The following is a 16080-nucleotide window of genomic DNA, read 5'->3' on the forward strand; positions in this document are numbered from 1 at the left end:
GTTATTATACACTCCTTTCACTTGCCCAGTTGCTCGTACCGGTCCCGCGCGGTCTGTCTTGTCTTTTCCAGGAACTCGTCGTACCTGTTGCGGGTGTTGCGCGCTGCCTCTTCGCTTGCTTCGCCGAGCTTGCCACCTTGTGCTCCTAATCCAACGCCCTGCGCGTAGACTTCTGTTGTGATGGGTGCTGTCATTCCGGTACCTTGCGCGCCCAGCCCTGTACCAGCCGACCAGCCCATCTTGCTGAGCAACGAGGCGCCCTTTGATGTGTTTTCCACAGTCGGCGACGGCTCGCGTTCTGGCGGTGGAGCGGATTTGGCAGTTGCGTTCTTCGAGCGCCCGAATGCTTGACGACGCTCACGGGCGCGGTCTCTGTACTCGGGCGGCTGCGGGATGATGCCATGTTTTATGAGTTTGTTCGTAGCTTTCGTGACGACTTCCTCGTTCTGCAGGTTGCCGCGGTGGAGTTGACTCTGGCGCTCGTGGCGGTTGACTTCGGCCATTGTCTTGAACTGTCGCATGCAGAGGTAGCAGCAGTTCCGGGTCGGATCGGCGTACGACTGGCGAGGTGGAGCCGCGACTGCCTCAGATGAAGGCTGATCTTCAGAACCTTTATCTTCGGTGTCCTTCTTGATGCCGTGTAATTCCGCATGACGGTTGCTCCAGAACTGCAGGTGTGATGGCATAGCCATTTTCTTCGCTCCTGAGGCGCTGGAGGCAGCATCAGCTTTCCGCTTCTTCGCCTTGTCAGCCGCATCTTTGGCTTTGGCGTCTGTCTGGCCCGCCGGTTTCTCAGCCTTCGGTGCTTGCTGTGGATCTGCCTCTGTTGACACCGTGAGCTCGGTAACGTATGCGTCTTCATCCCAGTACATGAGTTTCATGGCTGGGTTGCTCAGAGGGCTGAAAGTAAATCTCTCGTTGCCCGCAGTCGGATTCATGACCGGCACGAACACGCCTGCGTGGATGTAGGTAACCATCACTGGTCTGGACGAAATGGTAAACTTCTCAAATGAGTGGAGACGTGAAATAGCTGCTTGAGCGTCCTGCTCTTGTTAGCTAGGCTTACACTTGAGATAGAAGTACGTACCTGAATTGTAGCGAATTCGGCGAATCCATACCGCCAGCTCTCGTTGCTTCGGCGGTCCCGAACCAGCAGAATACGCCGAATTGAACCTTCACGAGCGCCTAGGTTGGCGTCACCAGTGGTAGATGCCACTTTAGCCCCCTTCTTCTGGCTTGTTGAAGTACCCTCCGTGTTCGGACGGTATAGCTTAGCAACGCCTTTAGCTAGGAGCTCTTCTGTAACGGACGTTTCAAGACCGCGGAAGAGCAAAAATTGAGAAGGTTGGTTTTCCGGCGCAGCATCATTATCGCCGTTGTTCTTTACCCTCGGCGGAGCTATACCTGGAGGGCCAGTCGGTCCAGCATCTGCGCTAGATTAGCCATGGTCCCGTCCCTAGACATATCAACATACCTGGCCGTGGGGCTTGACACCTAAAACATTTATTGCGAGTTGAGTAATTGACGATAGAGCACTGACTTGTTAGTCCTTGCACGGCACACAGAGTTCACAGTGCCCACCATTTTGCAGTTCCAATCCCCTTCAGCCCTGGCCTTGGCGCGGTCTTCTTTCTCCCGGCTGTACGCAATGCGCACTTTGGTGCCACGGTCATCCTGCGCACTCGGTCCGCACAGATATATCGTCGGAAAGTTCTGCTCCACAAAGGAGCGGGAATGGTTGAGGCTTCGAAACCGAAGAAAGCCCAACTGGCGAGATATTTCTACAAACGCATGAGCAACTCAAAGCTCAAAGAAAAGCTTGATACATACTCGTCTGCCGATCCCGGATAACGCGCACCTCCTCCAAACCCTCAATATGATAGAACTCTTTCAGTTCTTTCGAAATCTGTTAACCAGTCGACACATCTCAGTCTCATGCCATAACAAAAGCTTGCAGCGCGACTCCAGAATACTGAGTCCGGGCAGAAAGGGAGGGAAGGAGTTGTCCAACGTCTTCTTCCACCATGTCCACCGGTATACCGTCCATCATGACCTCTCTGCTCCCCTGTCCGTAATGTGATCGGCCGCGCCGTGGGCTTCGACTCCGGCTGGGACTGTAGCTTCGGCTTCGGCTTCGGGAGCGGTAGTCTTCGCGATCGCGGTCGCGGTAGCCGTGTCGCGGGCGCCGCGGAGGAGACCTCGATCGACGGCGGAAGTCATCGCGGTCTCGGCCTTGGTATTGGGGTCGCGAGTCGGATGCGTCTCGGGGGTAGTCGTGTCTTCGGTCGGCGGCTGGGCCTCGAGGGGGAGTGCGCCCTGAGAAAGTGAGTTCGGTATTCTTGGAGCAGTTGCTGGAATTTGTATGCGGGGAGACGGTACCATTAGGTGAGCGAGAACGGGATGGAGAATTGTCGTCATACATGCGGCCGTCTCGGTCGTCCCGGCGGGGGAACGGACGGGGCGACGGACCCGGAGGGTACCTGGTATCGTCAGATCGCATATGAGACATGATAGACGAACATTGAATGTAGCAGAAGTTATAAAGATGATGAAAGACGAGACGATGAAAGTCGCAAACGAAGCAGGCACCGGCAGAACCACCTGCCTACGGCTCACCGCCCCGTTGGCTTCATCAACGCCGCGCTGTCTCTCTCGCGGCCATCCCGACTCCACCAAAATCATTTTCGATCAGTCATGCTGGAATATGGACGAAGGTGTTGTTCTCATCATCGAATTTTGTGTCAGACCTACTTTGTAGCCGCTTGTAATGACCAATCGGATGCTCACTGTATTTACAAGGATTTTTGCACTCAAATCGCCTTCCTATGTCTGGACTACGACCTACGTACTAAGTAGATCATCCAGAAGAGACTTTGCAATGGTTAATTCATCAATTTTATTAGTATGATAAGTTTCTTCATTCTGTCTTTGAAGAGACGATAATTTTGATTCTATCTAACTGAGTTTACATCTGTGTCAGTCGAACTGCAAGCAGATCGCACCAAGGCCCAATTGTAACTCTGAAAGATCTCGAATCATTTGAACAAAGGAAACAATACAGGAAAAAAAGAAAAATTTTCGTCATATCAGGATTTTCGTCATGTCGGTCGTGCTTGCTAGAATCTCCAGAGACTCAAGCAATCTCTCGTTTCGATTTCTTCGTTGGCATTTATTTGCGGTTAGGAGCAATGCAGATTCCTCCAGCGATGCATTTTCCAGGACCCTCAGGGCTAGCGCAGTCTTTATCGTGCTTGCACATCAGCTGAGGGGAGCGAGTAACAAGTTCATCGTGAGCTGAGTCGACAGGTTCGCGGGTCTTGAGCTTGCGGTCAGGTGCGATGCAAATGCCGCCAGCAATACACTTGCCGGGGCCTTCGGGGCTAGCGCAGTCCTTGTCTTTGCGGCATTGAACCTGAGGAGAGCGAGTCCCAAGTTCATCGTGAGTTGATTCAGAGTCGACAGAACGCTCCTTGAGCTTGCGGTCAGGTGCGATACAGATTCCACCAGCGATACACTTGCCAGGGCCGTCGGGGCTAGCGCAGTCCTTGTCATTGTGGCATTGGACCTGAGGAGTACGCTCCTTTAGCTTGCGATCAGGGGCGATGCAGACTCCACCGGCGATGCACTTTCCAGGACCTTCGGGGCTAGCACAGTCTTTGTCTTTGTGGCATTGAACCTGGGGAGATCGACGAGCGAAACGCAACTTGGAAGACGCAAGGCAGAGGCCGGACATACACTTGCCGTCCTTACCACAGTCTTTGTTCGTGCGGCACATGGCGTCACCGGTGGGGGAAGCCTCAACGGTAACATCGTGGTTGATACAGAAGCCGCCCATACACTCGACGTTGCCTTTACCACAGTCCTTGTCGACCTTGCATTTTCCTTTCTTGGGGGCGGCCTTGACACGTGCGTTTTGGCGCGAGAAGAGAGAGAGGAAGCCAGTGTTCGAGTCGGAGCTGTCTATGACAGGACGCAGTGTTAGCCTTGGGCCTAGTGGAAGTGAACGAGGAAGGTAGGAGAGAAGAACACCAAGGGTGTTGACATGGACGGGAAGACACAGGGAAACACAAGAGAAGAAAGACGCGAGAGAAGGGCGACATGAGAGGAAAGGCGAGGAAGGAGATCACATACCAGAGGTCTCAACGACACCAGTGTCATCGAGGGAGGGAGCAGAAGAGGTGATCTCAACGGCCAGGGCCAGAGACACGAGGAAGAGGAGAAGCATAAAAAGCTTCATGATGGCGGTTGCGATATTGAAACAAGTTCGACCAAGTTGAATATCGGAATGGGTTGAAAAGAGAGAGGTGTGAGGATGATGAGAGAGGAGGAGGATGGATGGGAGAAAAAAAGTGCAACTCTGGGCCGAAGACGAGGCCTTCTTTATAGTGGATGCTGAGAAGGTCAGGAGCTGGTGGAATGTTGATAAAGGCTCTTCACCCTGAATGAGTCCTTCACAGATGTGTTACTGGGCACTGGATACCAAAGTGACTGACAGGCATGGATGCTGCCTTTGATGATCCACATCAGATTAGCCATTGGGCAATGCAGCAACCCACGTGTCAGTTTTATGGTCTTATTCACAGGGCTATGGATTCACGGGGCTATGGATTCACGGGGCTATGGATTCACAGGGCTATGGCTTGCCTTCACAGCAGAAGTTAGTGGAAGAATTTGCATGCAAACAGTGTTGCCAAACTTCTGGCCTGGAAGGGTCTGTTCAATATGCTGCTGCGCTGTCTGCCCCAGAGTCCAATGACATGACTAAGAAGCTTAACGGCTGTCAATAAAAGTCAGATCCGAAAGTCATTGTTTAAACTCCACCTGATGGTACCTGAAGCGGACAGGAAAGACTTGCCCTGAAAACACAAAGGAAATGTGTAACTCACCCCCCGATCAACCCCAAAGAGCTGATGGTGCGATCCCTGACATTAGGGTTTTGGCCCCCTCAAAGGCGAGTCAAAGAAGAGCCGCAGATCTTTTGACCGTGCACCACTAGAAACCGATCATCAGAAGAGCCTGACTGACAGGGCACCTTCTATTGAACGTGCTCTTGAACTCTGATGCCCTTGGCGAATTAACTCTGAAGCCAGGCTTTATTTTCCATTGCCCGTTGCCATCACCACCCGCCGATAACCCGGATGCGTACTGGCAGCCTCGAGATATGTGTCGCTGATTCTGATATGACTTCCAATGGCCGCTCTTTTATTCTCGGCTTTTCCATTTCGGCTCGACAAAGACTCGTGTATACAACCCTGTGGTTACAGCCGGTATACTAGGGGTCGCTGAGGCGAACGTCCCGAGTCGAATACGCAAACCGGACAACAATTTGATGAAGAACAATCCAAGGTGACGCTGACAGAAGACAGCGAAACTGATGGCGCCGGGCGTAGCTCTCACAAATCGCAACTGGTCGCTCTTTTGGGTTTTCTTAATTGGTGGAACGGTGCGGCAAATCTAAGGGCCACGGAGAATGACCACATTGCCTTGAGCCACGTTTCGTTATTGCCCCCAGGTTTCAAACCTGAGGATAGTGACAATAAGTCCACATTATGCGGTGGCTTTTTTTCCCTTGGAATCGTCTCCTTCGACCTTGTCGACCTGGGCGCGGCCTCCTTATCGGATCAAACTCGAATCGATGCATTCCGCTTTCCCATCCGTGGCCGAGCTGACGCAGTAACGTAATGGGTGCGGACTTGCGAGCGCGTGCAGGCTTTTTTGGTGACAGAGTGACCTCGTGTTCATCTCCTGTTGAGAAGGCGCCAGAGGTTCCGGGGATACTGACTTCAATCGCACTATGCTGCTTGTTAGCAGGAGCGCATTTTTTGCTAACAGTAATGCCTTGAATCAGGGTGTCTTTGCCTGAACTTGTCACAAGCCTTGATTCATTGTTCATGAAACAAGCATGGTTCTCCGAAGACCCCTGTATTTCAGATCGAGATATGTACCAGGGCTCGAGGCAGGTACGCCGGGATCTGTGCTGATGCCCTGCAGGTACGCCGCATCACGTGTCCCAAACAAGCAGGATCCCAGCGGCGTATTGAGTAGATTTCTGAATCAATTTTTGACATGGCTAAAGAAGCAAGGTGAGTCACAGACGGGTGGCTTTTTGGAACACGATAAGCACATGTGAGGCGTACAATGAAGTAGGCAGCAAGCTTCTATTTACCTCCAAGTCCAGCTGAAGTCATTACACGTTGATGTATCCAAAACTGGTATCTAAATAGCGCTCCACGGATAAACATTAACATGTAACATCATTAGATTCGAGCGCCTGCCGGACACTGAAGAATCCAGTGAACAAGCTCTAAGCAGTACGAATTACCACGCATCTTAATATAAACCGACTCTATTCCCAAGCAAATCCAAATTCTGCACCGAGGCATCAAATTCGGCCTGTTCGACGGTCAGCACTGGAACTGAGCAGGCTCGAAACAACCACAAGCAGCAACTCACCCAGTCAATACCATTGGAGAAGTCCCAGAAGTTTTTGTCCATTATAGCTTCGTTGGGGAAGCCCAGGTCTAACGCCATGCTGTTCTCGAAGTCCAGGTTGTTGTTGTTGAGAGAGGGTGGTGGTGGGTCATACCAGTTCGATTGGTCTATGGTTGTCAGTTAGGGCAAACTATCAAGATGTAAAGTGGAGAATGAACCTGGGGAACTCAGTGGCAGGCTATTCCCTGCGCTCGTTCCGCTTATACTTGACAGATCGTGACTGTTCATGATAGGCGTCACCGTAATCAATGATGTAGCGCCAAGCTTGCCGAGCATAATGCTAATGGACCGCCATGCTTGCATAGCTTCAGCAGAGAAGTCCTTGTACCTGCTCCAAATTTGGCGAGAGGTCTGTAGGGCCGGAAGAAATCCGTCTATCGAATGGGACGACTCCCCCGGCTGGCCGTTGCTTCTAGATTGATGGTGAAGCTCCAAGCACAGGATCATAGCGGCTAGGATAAAGTCGTGAGAGGCCAGCGACGAGACGAACCACTTACTGTGGCACAGTACGCCACCTGGCTGGACCTGCGCGTCCAGAGTGGCCTGATGCTGCAGCAGGCTCATTGCTGCGTCGATGCAAATTTGTCGGGATTTGGCGTACCGGGGATCAGAGCGCCCTTCGCAAAGATGCTGTCGGTGCAGGATGCAGCGTGACTTTTGGTACAGGATCTCTAGGCTATAGCGGCGCATGATGATATGGGGCAGATCTATGACTGACTGAGCCACACTCCGAAACTTCAAGTGTGTTGGAATTGCAGCGTAGGCCTCGTTGAGCTGGCTGTCTAGCTGAAGGATAGATTGATAGGTGGTTGGCTCCGTGGACGCAACGCGGTCGGTGATCTGAGCAAAGACTTCACCGACTGCACTCTTTGCAATTACATATGAAAGCGGGGTTGCATCTGTATCTGGTCGTGAGGGAGGCAGCGTCGTAGTGTTCTCGTCAAAGTCCTCGTCCAGTAAGTTTCGAGGCAGCTTGGTATCTGCAACACCCTTGTGCACCATACGGGGCAGGCCAGACTGAAATGAGGAAAGAGCATCTCCTTGGGTCATGAAAGCCCAGATACGTCGACGCATCTCGGCCTCGAAGCAGGATATTTCTGGGAAGCGCGAGCCATCTCGATGCAGGCCCATATGAAGGGCCAGGCGCATAATAATACCAAACATTACCCAGTTTTCATGCTGTGCGTCGGCGCTTCGGAAGTACTCGCATTGTGCGTATGTGAGTAGTGCTTCGATGGTGTACTTAGACGGGGTGGTATATCTGTCTCTGATCAGACAGTATGCGGCGTAGAGTCGGTATATATTGCAGGCTTCTTCGGGATTGCCAACGGCGTCAGCTAGCTCGCCTTCGGCACGCTGATGAAGGCGTATAGCCAGGCACATCATGCCAAAAAGCATACTCAGCCACGTTAGGCTGACTTCCTGGGGCTGGGTCCAGAAGCGGTCATACTGTTTCCGTTAGCACAGGCATACTTACGGCATAGCACTACCGACCTCTCGTTGGAAGGTAGGAGCGTGGAAGATGACTATCGCTAGCTGTCAGAAGTGTCATCTGCATCAGAAAAAAAACCAACGTACGAACTCCTGGCTCCATCGAGTTAAAGAACCTCGACACCAAGCGATCCGCCATGCCCTTCGGCGGCACAGCAGCCAAGAAGTCTTCCTTCCCTACTGGCGGACAAAGTCCTACTAAGAGTGCTGGGCCTTCACTGTAGTTCTGAGTCAAAGAAGTATCCGAGTCGAGAAACTCTTTGATCTCTGCAATCTGTATATCAGAAGGAGTTAGTAGCTGTTCTTAGAGCGAGTTGATGCCCATACACTGTCCTGAAGCGCTGCCCAGTGCGCCCCGGAAACATAACTGGTGCCTGCTTCCCCCACCTGAATCCTCCCCAGAGAGCTGGCAATTTTGTCATCCGTACTCTGAGGTTCCTGCTCAGTCTCATGACCTGGCTTGGGATGGTTCTTTGCTTTCGCTAGGACGTTCACCAGCTCTTCCAGTTCCCGGACACGTTGATTCAACTGCTTGGTGGATCGGGTGGGAGTAGTGCGGGGTGGAGGACTCGGGTTCAGGTAGATACATTCCAAGCCTCGTTTGACACAGCTACCACATGGTCGGACCCGATCACATCGTAGCCTGGGCAAGAGGTTAGGCAATCGATATCTTAGCGGGGTGGCTCTTATCGTACTTCTTTTGTCGACAAAAAGTGCAGGAAATGATGGCTCGAACTGGAGGCCGGGTGTGGTCCATGAGCAACAATAGTTCAGCTTATTGTTAAATACAGCTGTAAAGTACTTTGCCAGAATACTGGAAATGAAAAGGAACCCTGGGTGCCGGGATGCAGCAGAGAGAAGCAGCTGAATAGTTGAATGCAGGGAGGGATACCTACGGCCACGCTGATTACGTTATACAGCTCAGCCACGATGTATGCAGTCGCAAGGGAAAATCAATCATTATTTCTATCAATCACACTAAAGCCAAGCAATCTATGGTCATACAGGACATGCGTCATGTCATCGGTACGCAGCCGTCTCTTTTTCACACCAAGCCCAGAATCTCTCTGCCAGACCGGTTCCGCCCTCGCTCATAGATCTCATACCTTTCTCAATATGACCAGGAATAGTACCAAAGCGGCCCCAGGGAAGAATATATGATCCATTCTGCTTAGCTGTTATCTGGGGCGAGAGCGCTGCAAAGAGCTCAGTGTATGCGCCATAACGTGCAGGCTTGAAGACAAGGCCCTGTTTTCTTTTTAATTCGCGGTATCGACAAGAACTGGATATCGGGGTATTACCATGATGATGCCAAATAGCGCAGGCTGATGTCTTTGAAGTTCGGTCTTCATAAGGCCAGGGTGGACGCTCTGCTCGCGTTAGTCTCTTTGAAGATGCCATTAGGGAGAAAAGGCGAACAAACCAGACTAAATATACCATCGCTTCCTGACCGCTTCGACATTTCACCCGCAAAGAAAACACCTCCAACTTTGCTCTCCATGTAATTCTCCATCGGATCCGGAAGAACCTTGGGCGCGCCAGTCTGCTCATCGAACACGATACCGTTCTGTGCTGTGCTAAATTCGATAATAGAGCTAACCCATACGACACGTACGCTGCCTGGAGTGGCATTTGCTGCTGTACGTTTGAGGAGCGGAAGAAGTAGGGCATTGAACGTGAACGGGCCGAGGCAGTTGGTTCCCATTTCAAGATCATATCCCTGTCACATCAATCAGCTTCATTTGCCCTGCAGATATGAGTCAGCGCACTGATTTAGAATTCTGTACACACCTGCTTTGTTTTGCTCCCTCTCGGCGGCCGCATCACACCGGCATTGTGAATCAAGATATCTAACCGGCCCTCGCTTTGCAGGAACTTGTCGGCGCTGGCTTTGATAGTAGTCAAGTCGGACAGATCGAGCGACAGAAATTTCAAGCGGCCGCTGCTTCCTACACACTCTTCAGAGCTTTTGATCGACGCAATGGCTTTGTCGGCCTTGTCCGCCGAGCGCGCAGCTACATAGACAGTTGCATTTTTGGAGTACAAAACCGTAGCAGTCTCGAGTCCAACCCCCGAAGTAGCACCGGTAACGACCGCAACTTTTCCAGTGAGGTCTGGGATGCCCTTTTCGACGAGAGAGGGAGAAGGGGGAAATAAATGATGGAGGAAAGGCATGGCGTGAGTTTCAGTCGTTGGTATGGTTGCTTGCTAGAAGAAGGCTATTTAAAGAGCTGCAGCTGTAGAAAAGCAACATGATAGCCCGCATGCTCTAAGCATCTTATAACGGAATGGGAAGGCTGTGCTGATTCTGTCCGAGACGGCTCCGGAGGTTGTGCTGGTGCAAGTCTGTCCTTGTATAGGCAGGGAAGCCACCCACAAGCTAGCATCTCCGGCCCGGCGCTATACCCAATACCGTTAAGCCTAGCGCCGAGGTCCGGAGATCTACAGATGGCACGGAGATCTGCCGAGCATAGTCCGTAGAAAAGGAGGTTGGGAATCTCGAGCGCTTTTTGTCTCTGTATTGGCCTTTGTTGCAGCTGATACCAGTCTGCGTTACTACCTGATATCCAGTTACTTGAACTAACATCCTTGGTTAAGGTGACTGCTGCTGGATACTAAGAGCTCTAACAATAACGCCACAAGCCTCAACAGACATGACTACTAGGCTACTGGCATATTCATTATAGCTTGATCAAGAATGACTCTCGCATAGCCTCTTTGCAACCTCGCCAGCCACTGCGGAAGCACCTTCTGTCTCTCCAAATCCCCTTCACCAGACACAACATTGTAATCGTGCGCCGACGCAATCCGCAAGTCAGCAACCCATCCCAGCTCCGGGTCGAGATAAGGTTCCGATACACTGAACTCGTATCGTCCACCCGATGTCAATTGCCAGGGGCATCCCCAGCGCGCGAGCCTCTCGAAAAACAAACACGGTCCCTCGGGCGACTTCCATGATAACAGCAGACCAACCGGTGTCAGATTACTTGGCGGGCGCTCAAAGGTAAACATGCCGTTGAGGAGTTGCCGCTTCTGTCCGTCCTTGTTCGTTGGCGTTCCACTGTTTTTGCGTCCGTGGTTGAAGCCGAAAAACGAATAGGGATACAAGGGAATCAAGGGAAGAGCGTCTCTCAAGACCAAGCCGCCCGTATCACCTGTCTTGAATCCTTTCCCAGTAAAGAGGCCGTAGAATTTCCCTTGTAGGCGGATAAAGCGGCTCTCGAAGACGCGCTCGGCCCACGTCCGGCTGATGACTCCTGCGGTTACCTGTGTGTTTTTCAGAACAATATCTCGATGGCTTTTCCAATTCTTATTCGATTCAAGGAGCAGTCAGACGGAGAATACGTCAACATGGGTGTGCTGACTGACTAGCCGGAGAGCTTGGGGTGCGCAGGGCCGCGCTGCATGTTGAGTCGTTGACGGGCTGTGCAGGGTATAGCTGTTCAAGATGCCTCAGTTTGTGCTCAACAATCAAAGCTGGAATGGCCAGAACTGCTATGCGACGGGCCCATCTTTTAATTGCTCGGTTGTGCATGTTAGCGAGCTCGTCTAAGGGTTGTGTAGAGTGTTCAAGGTCTGTTGAGATAATGCGGCGTGTCCAGTATCTGGTGCTAGAAATACGGTACGAAGCAAAGTCCCAGTTGAGGCAGCTCAATCTTTGAAGCTCTTCATCTCTTCTGTTATGGTAAGAACCACTGAACACACAAATATTTTCTCTGAGGGAAGGAGGTATACTACTACTCCCACGCCGTACACAATCGGCAGTGGAACCGTGGAACTCCACCGAATCCACCACCGCGATCCCCTCCAAAAATTCAAAATCAGCGACTTTCCTCATCTCCTACTCTCCATCATCGCCGCGACACCGCAGAAACACTAAAATGGCCGCTGACTCCCTCGACGATATCTTCGGCTCCTCACCGCCTCACTCCGAACACCCCCACCCGCAAGCGCACCCCAATCCCACCGTCGAACCCTCCGAACTCCCCTCACTCCGCCGCCAACACGTCACGGCCGGCTACCGCGACGGCATCTCCGCCGCCAAAGCCGAGCACGTCCAGCATGGCTTCGACGCTGGATTTCCCGTCGGCGCACAACTCGGTATGCGCGCCGGAACGATAATCGGGATTCTTGAGGGTGTCCTGAGGGGGTACGAGAGTAGCCCCACTACGGTAAAAAAGCCCGGGCAGAGATCGACGGCGTCCTCGCCGGCGAGCAAAGAAGCGGATGAAGCGAAGAATGCGAAGCGCGAGCAAATACTCCGTCTCTATAAGCAGGCCGTGAAAGAGCTAAGCGTCCAGTCTGTTTTCTCCAGTGTGGACGGTGGAGCGTTGCAGGGGCAAGGGTCTGAGAAACCGGAGAGTCAGCTATTGAAGAAGGGAGACATGGCGCTGAGCGAATGGGAGAAGAAAGTTCCAGTTGCAGCGTGGGAAGAGCATGTCATGGATGTTCTAGAGGCCAAGAGTGACGATGGAAAGGGCAACGGGAAGGCTGGTGAGGATGAGGAAGGGCAGAGGGCTTGAAACAACACTGTGGGCTGTCTTCTCCCTATCGACCGACCATTTGCCTACCAGCGGGGGATACATTCTCTTCTCAGCAGCCAGCACTATGTCCCCCGCCTGTGCGGCCTCGAACTTCAGCACTACCAAGGTCCCAGAGTCGCCCCGAGCTCTCAACCGAGGCAGAAAATTTTTCTACCCAGCCCATGCGTGCTGCGCATTCCTCCTGCACGACATACAGCAGCAGCGACAACCGTTAGAGTCGTCGACAACAGTCCGCCTTGCAACACCGTCCGGGAAACTCTGCCCAGCCGTTCCCCGGGACGCGATCGCCAGCTCCGCGCACATCACCTGCAAGGCTGCAAGGCCCAGAAGGATGAACCGCGCCTTGACGCGACTCGCAAACTTTATTCCGATGGTGGTCCTTGCTGGTGGCGCTTCTGGGACCTCGACACCGCGGCAACGGTTCCGCGGGTGGGATGACAGCAAGGAAGGGCGACAATCTGCCGATGGGACTTTTGTGTCTCGGCTCTTTCGAGTCCGAGTGCTACGGTATCTTTCTATCTGAGTTCCGTTGAGCAGTTAGCTGTTGACCAGACCTGAAGGAATATGTCGTGGTTCCGTGTGTCTTGCCTACATCCACATACAGTATGCAAACCTCAGCAGCTATATCACAGAAAGAATTTCGTATCATTGTCTATATATTGCGTCTCATAAAGTCAACCCGAACAATTTACTATGATCGAATAGAAAAGCACATGAGGACGGTATATGGAACCAAGGGATCCTACAGTAACTGTTCCCAGTGCAGGGCAAGATTGTCTCTTCAAATTCTCACAGTAGGAAATGCTTACTAGTACACACTGGGACCCCTTCCCTAACCTCCCCGGGTTAGGCTGAAGCACCTAGACAACCAACAGATGCAAAATCTAGGATCCAAGGGATACCACACAAGGGGCACCAAAACAACCCACACGAACCAATCTTTCATAGACAAGCATGGAAGGCTTGACTCAAGTGTAACCTCTCCAAATAGTAACTGTTGCGATAAAGTTGGAGTCTAAAAGGTACGAGTACGTAGGCGGCATGTCTGTGCGATGTTACATGTAGCAGCACCACCAGGGTAGCAGTAGCAGCGGGGAATTCAATACCCCAGCATTCCGGATCAGACGCAAGCTTGTTTTCTTGCTCTCGCAGCTCTAGCGGGTGGTATTGATTACAGGGAGGGTCTCGAGTTTGGCTTTGAAGTATTTGGTGTTTATTTTGTTCTCCTATGAGACAGAATATAAGTAAATATGGAGTAGTAGCAGGTAGGACATGACAGAAAGAAAATATATGTGGGAGTCGGTCCGCAGTGGCAGCGGCTCAGATACAACGAGAAAAGTGATAGGTCAAAAAGGAAAGACGAAGGCCATTGGCCCTGCAAAAGTGAGTGTGCATGCATTGAGTCTTGTGGCGAGTTATGGATCTCATTGCCATATGAGAGATCCAGCGCCGGAGTCATCAGTCGTCGTGTTCGCTGCGCGTCCCATAAGCCCACGCCAACTCCATAAAAAATCCGTCATAAGGCATTAGTTCAGAATTAAGGAAAGACATAGTCGTTTGACATCATTTCAGCAAATGCACCGTGCCATAAGGCAAGCCCGTTGTAGACCGTACAATCATCCCAACGCCGTTCAAGACTTTTTCGTACTCCAGACTTTCCGTAAGAGACAAGGATAAAATTACATCCCTTTGCGAGGACGTGTAGAGGTGATGTCGGTGTGACAACCGAGAACTCGCAATGATTCCCATACACGTTTGTAGAGAGGCGGGCGAGAAAGAGTCAGGCTGTGGTGAATGGTGCGATCGGATCGTTCCTCGCGGCAAAACGTGCACATTTTCTCCCTCTCCGTCGAAAGTGAGGTTTCTGGGCTTGTAGACCGCTGGCGGCGGCGGGACTTCGCTTGGATCGCTGCTGCTGCCGTCGAACGGTCTATACCGTAGGTCTGTGATTTGGCACTGTTGCGCCGTGATCTAGGATGAACTAGAGAAGTGGTAGACGGTGCGACTAGGCGGAGGGTTTGATGAGCTGTCGGCCTCAACATATCCTTGCCTGACCGGGGTTGAAGAGCAGTCCTCATAGAGTTAAAGCCACGCTCTTGAGGAGGAGGATCTGGCATTGTCGGGAACTTCTCTAGAGCTGGATTGATGGCAGTGTTGATATGCAGCTTGGGTGTTGACTTGGCGACGCGCAATTGCACTCGACTGCGGACCTTTTTCAAGGTATCCATCGGCTTCCGAGAAAGCGACCTAGGATCCGAATCCTCGGCGTCAGAGTCAGACTCCCAGACAGACTGCTCGGGGTGCATTTCTGATGTGGAGGTGGAAGGCCTTTCTCTCATTGACGGTACTGGGAGTTGACGATCAACTGAAGGTGATGGTGGTCCCGGACTAGGCACTGGGCTAGGACAGTCATTTGCTGGAATGAACAAGGCTTGATCGAAATGTGACCGATGAGGTTCCAGAGTGACGGGGTTAATAAGACTTGGGGGAGATATCATGGAAGGTTCGATGATCAGCCGGCTGGGTGGTTGCTTCTTAGATGGGTGCGCAGTGCTGGGGCGGGGGACAGCTGGTAGGGAAGGAAGGGGCTTTCCGCGAAGGGATGATGCATCATAATTTCTAGGAGGCATAGTGATAGTTTCCGAAGAGGCGTTCGGAGCGCACCGAGGCTGGGGGTCCCGGACTGGGGATGAGGGCTCCGTGGGTATGGTTGCTTGAGAATGATTCAAGGATGCAGAGGAGTAGGGGTATGCGCGATTCAGAGTAGATGCCTGTGCTTGCTTGGATAAACGGTAGAGTTGCTCTGTAGGGTTAACGACCGGGTCTGGGTAAATAGGAGATGAGTTGTTGGAAGAGAATGAGCTGCTCGGCGTTAGGTCTGGGGTAGGCTCTGCCTGAGAGTCTCCCCACGGCTGGGCTCCGATCTGTTGCAGGCTCAATTGATGTTCAAGTTCGACGACGGATAGGGTAGAGCGATCAATGTTGGCTTGGGATTTGATAGTACGAGGGGCAGCTGGTGGGACCGCGACGTCTTTGCCAGATTTCACGGACAGCATGAAGTATTTCTGAATGTCTTCACCCGATCTCGCATTGCGCAGGCCCTGTTGGCAAGATCCCCAGCTAGTGGCGTTGGTAAGGGAGTGTTCCAAGTAGAAGGGGTCAGGATTTGTCTCCTCGAGAAAGTCCGGACCGCGAGGAGGATAGAAGGAAGACGCGCGTTTCTTCTGCGGCGACGGAATTGGCGGAAGACCTACGGTGGTCTGCGATCTGTTCCGACTTTTCGGTAGAGCGTTCAGTTCGCCGGAAGCTCGAGCGTATCCGTTAGCCATGGGCTGTGTTTTGAGTGGTGGTCGTGACAGTGGAGCAAGCTGCAGTCATCAGAGTCTCCTGGTTGGAATAGGAACAAGAGGAGGGGGAGGTTCAAGAATGGGAATCCGGCGGGGGTGAATAGGGAGCAGTTTATAGACGAGCAGGGGCCGAGCGGTGGCTAGCAAAGAGAGCCGCCGACGCATGCCACAGCAAGCATCGTGTAAACAAAGCTCGAGCACAGAGG

At 52.3% G+C, this 16080-nt stretch overlaps 8 protein-coding genes across 8 annotated transcripts; 2 read left to right on the forward strand and 6 right to left on the reverse strand.

Annotated features, from left to right (window-relative positions):
• Window positions 1-17: 17 nt before the first annotated feature.
• Window positions 18-2509, reverse strand: BDW74DRAFT_166921 (putative G-patch domain protein; the record flags this gene model as incomplete). Its single annotated transcript, XM_073726618.1, has 7 exons — window positions 18-1043; window positions 1088-1428; window positions 1475-1535; window positions 1582-1781; window positions 1831-1906; window positions 1946-2316; window positions 2380-2509. 7 exons carry the CDS (start codon window positions 2507-2509, stop codon window positions 18-20), a joined length of 2205 nt encoding a protein of 734 aa, XP_073585497.1.
• A 470-nt stretch (window positions 2510-2979) lies between these two features.
• On the reverse strand, window positions 2980-4511 carry BDW74DRAFT_127354 (uncharacterized protein). The gene is made up of 2 exons (XM_073722204.1): window positions 4418-4511; window positions 2980-4108 (listed from the first exon to the last, which is right to left on the reverse strand). Exon 2 carries the CDS (start codon window positions 3833-3835, stop codon window positions 3170-3172), a length of 666 nt encoding a protein of 221 aa, XP_073585498.1. The 5' UTR covers window positions 3836-4108; window positions 4418-4511; the 3' UTR covers window positions 2980-3169.
• Window positions 4512-6111: 1600 nt separating this feature from the next.
• Window positions 6112-8886, reverse strand: BDW74DRAFT_127339 (Zn(II)2Cys6 transcription factor). The gene is made up of 7 exons (XM_073722203.1): window positions 8679-8886; window positions 8311-8626; window positions 8071-8257; window positions 7987-8018; window positions 6651-7941; window positions 6454-6599; window positions 6112-6393 (listed from the first exon to the last, which is right to left on the reverse strand). Exons 1-7 carry the CDS (start codon window positions 8738-8740, stop codon window positions 6331-6333), a joined length of 2097 nt encoding a protein of 698 aa, XP_073585499.1. The 5' UTR covers window positions 8741-8886; the 3' UTR covers window positions 6112-6330.
• A 37-nt stretch (window positions 8887-8923) lies between these two features.
• On the reverse strand, window positions 8924-10288 carry BDW74DRAFT_149602 (uncharacterized protein). The gene is made up of 4 exons (XM_073723916.1): window positions 9775-10288; window positions 9407-9703; window positions 9285-9353; window positions 8924-9231 (listed from the first exon to the last, which is right to left on the reverse strand). Exons 1-4 carry the CDS (start codon window positions 10156-10158, stop codon window positions 9004-9006), a joined length of 978 nt encoding a protein of 325 aa, XP_073585500.1. The 5' UTR covers window positions 10159-10288; the 3' UTR covers window positions 8924-9003.
• Window positions 10289-10644: 356 nt separating this feature from the next.
• Window positions 10645-11390, reverse strand: BDW74DRAFT_176385 (uncharacterized protein; the record flags this gene model as incomplete). Its single annotated transcript, XM_073728588.1, has 2 exons — window positions 10645-11281; window positions 11353-11390. The coding sequence occupies 2 exons, from the start codon at window positions 11388-11390 to the stop codon at window positions 10645-10647; spliced, it is 675 nt and encodes a 224-aa protein (XP_073585501.1).
• Window positions 11391-11540: 150 nt separating this feature from the next.
• BDW74DRAFT_127361 (Yae1 family protein) lies at window positions 11541-12819 on the forward strand. Its single transcript, XM_073722205.1, has one exon. It carries the CDS (start codon window positions 11865-11867, stop codon window positions 12504-12506), a length of 642 nt encoding a protein of 213 aa, XP_073585502.1. The 5' UTR covers window positions 11541-11864; the 3' UTR covers window positions 12507-12819.
• Window positions 12592-13050, forward strand: BDW74DRAFT_176387 (uncharacterized protein; the record flags this gene model as incomplete). The annotated part of the gene is made up of 1 exon (XM_073728589.1): window positions 12592-13050. The coding sequence occupies one exon, from the start codon at window positions 12592-12594 to the stop codon at window positions 13048-13050; it is 459 nt and encodes a 152-aa protein (XP_073585503.1).
• A 1156-nt stretch (window positions 13051-14206) lies between these two features.
• On the reverse strand, window positions 14207-15856 carry BDW74DRAFT_176388 (uncharacterized protein; the record flags this gene model as incomplete). Its single annotated transcript, XM_073728590.1, has 1 exon — window positions 14207-15856. The coding sequence occupies one exon, from the start codon at window positions 15854-15856 to the stop codon at window positions 14207-14209; it is 1650 nt and encodes a 549-aa protein (XP_073585504.1).
• Between the last annotated feature and the right edge of the window lie 224 nt (window positions 15857-16080).

Source organism: Aspergillus multicolor, assembly GCF_047715735.1.
Source record: "Aspergillus multicolor strain CBS 133.54 unplaced genomic scaffold BDW74scaffold_7, whole genome shotgun sequence".
Lineage (NCBI taxonomy): Eukaryota > Fungi > Ascomycota > Eurotiomycetes > Eurotiales > Aspergillaceae > Aspergillus > Aspergillus multicolor.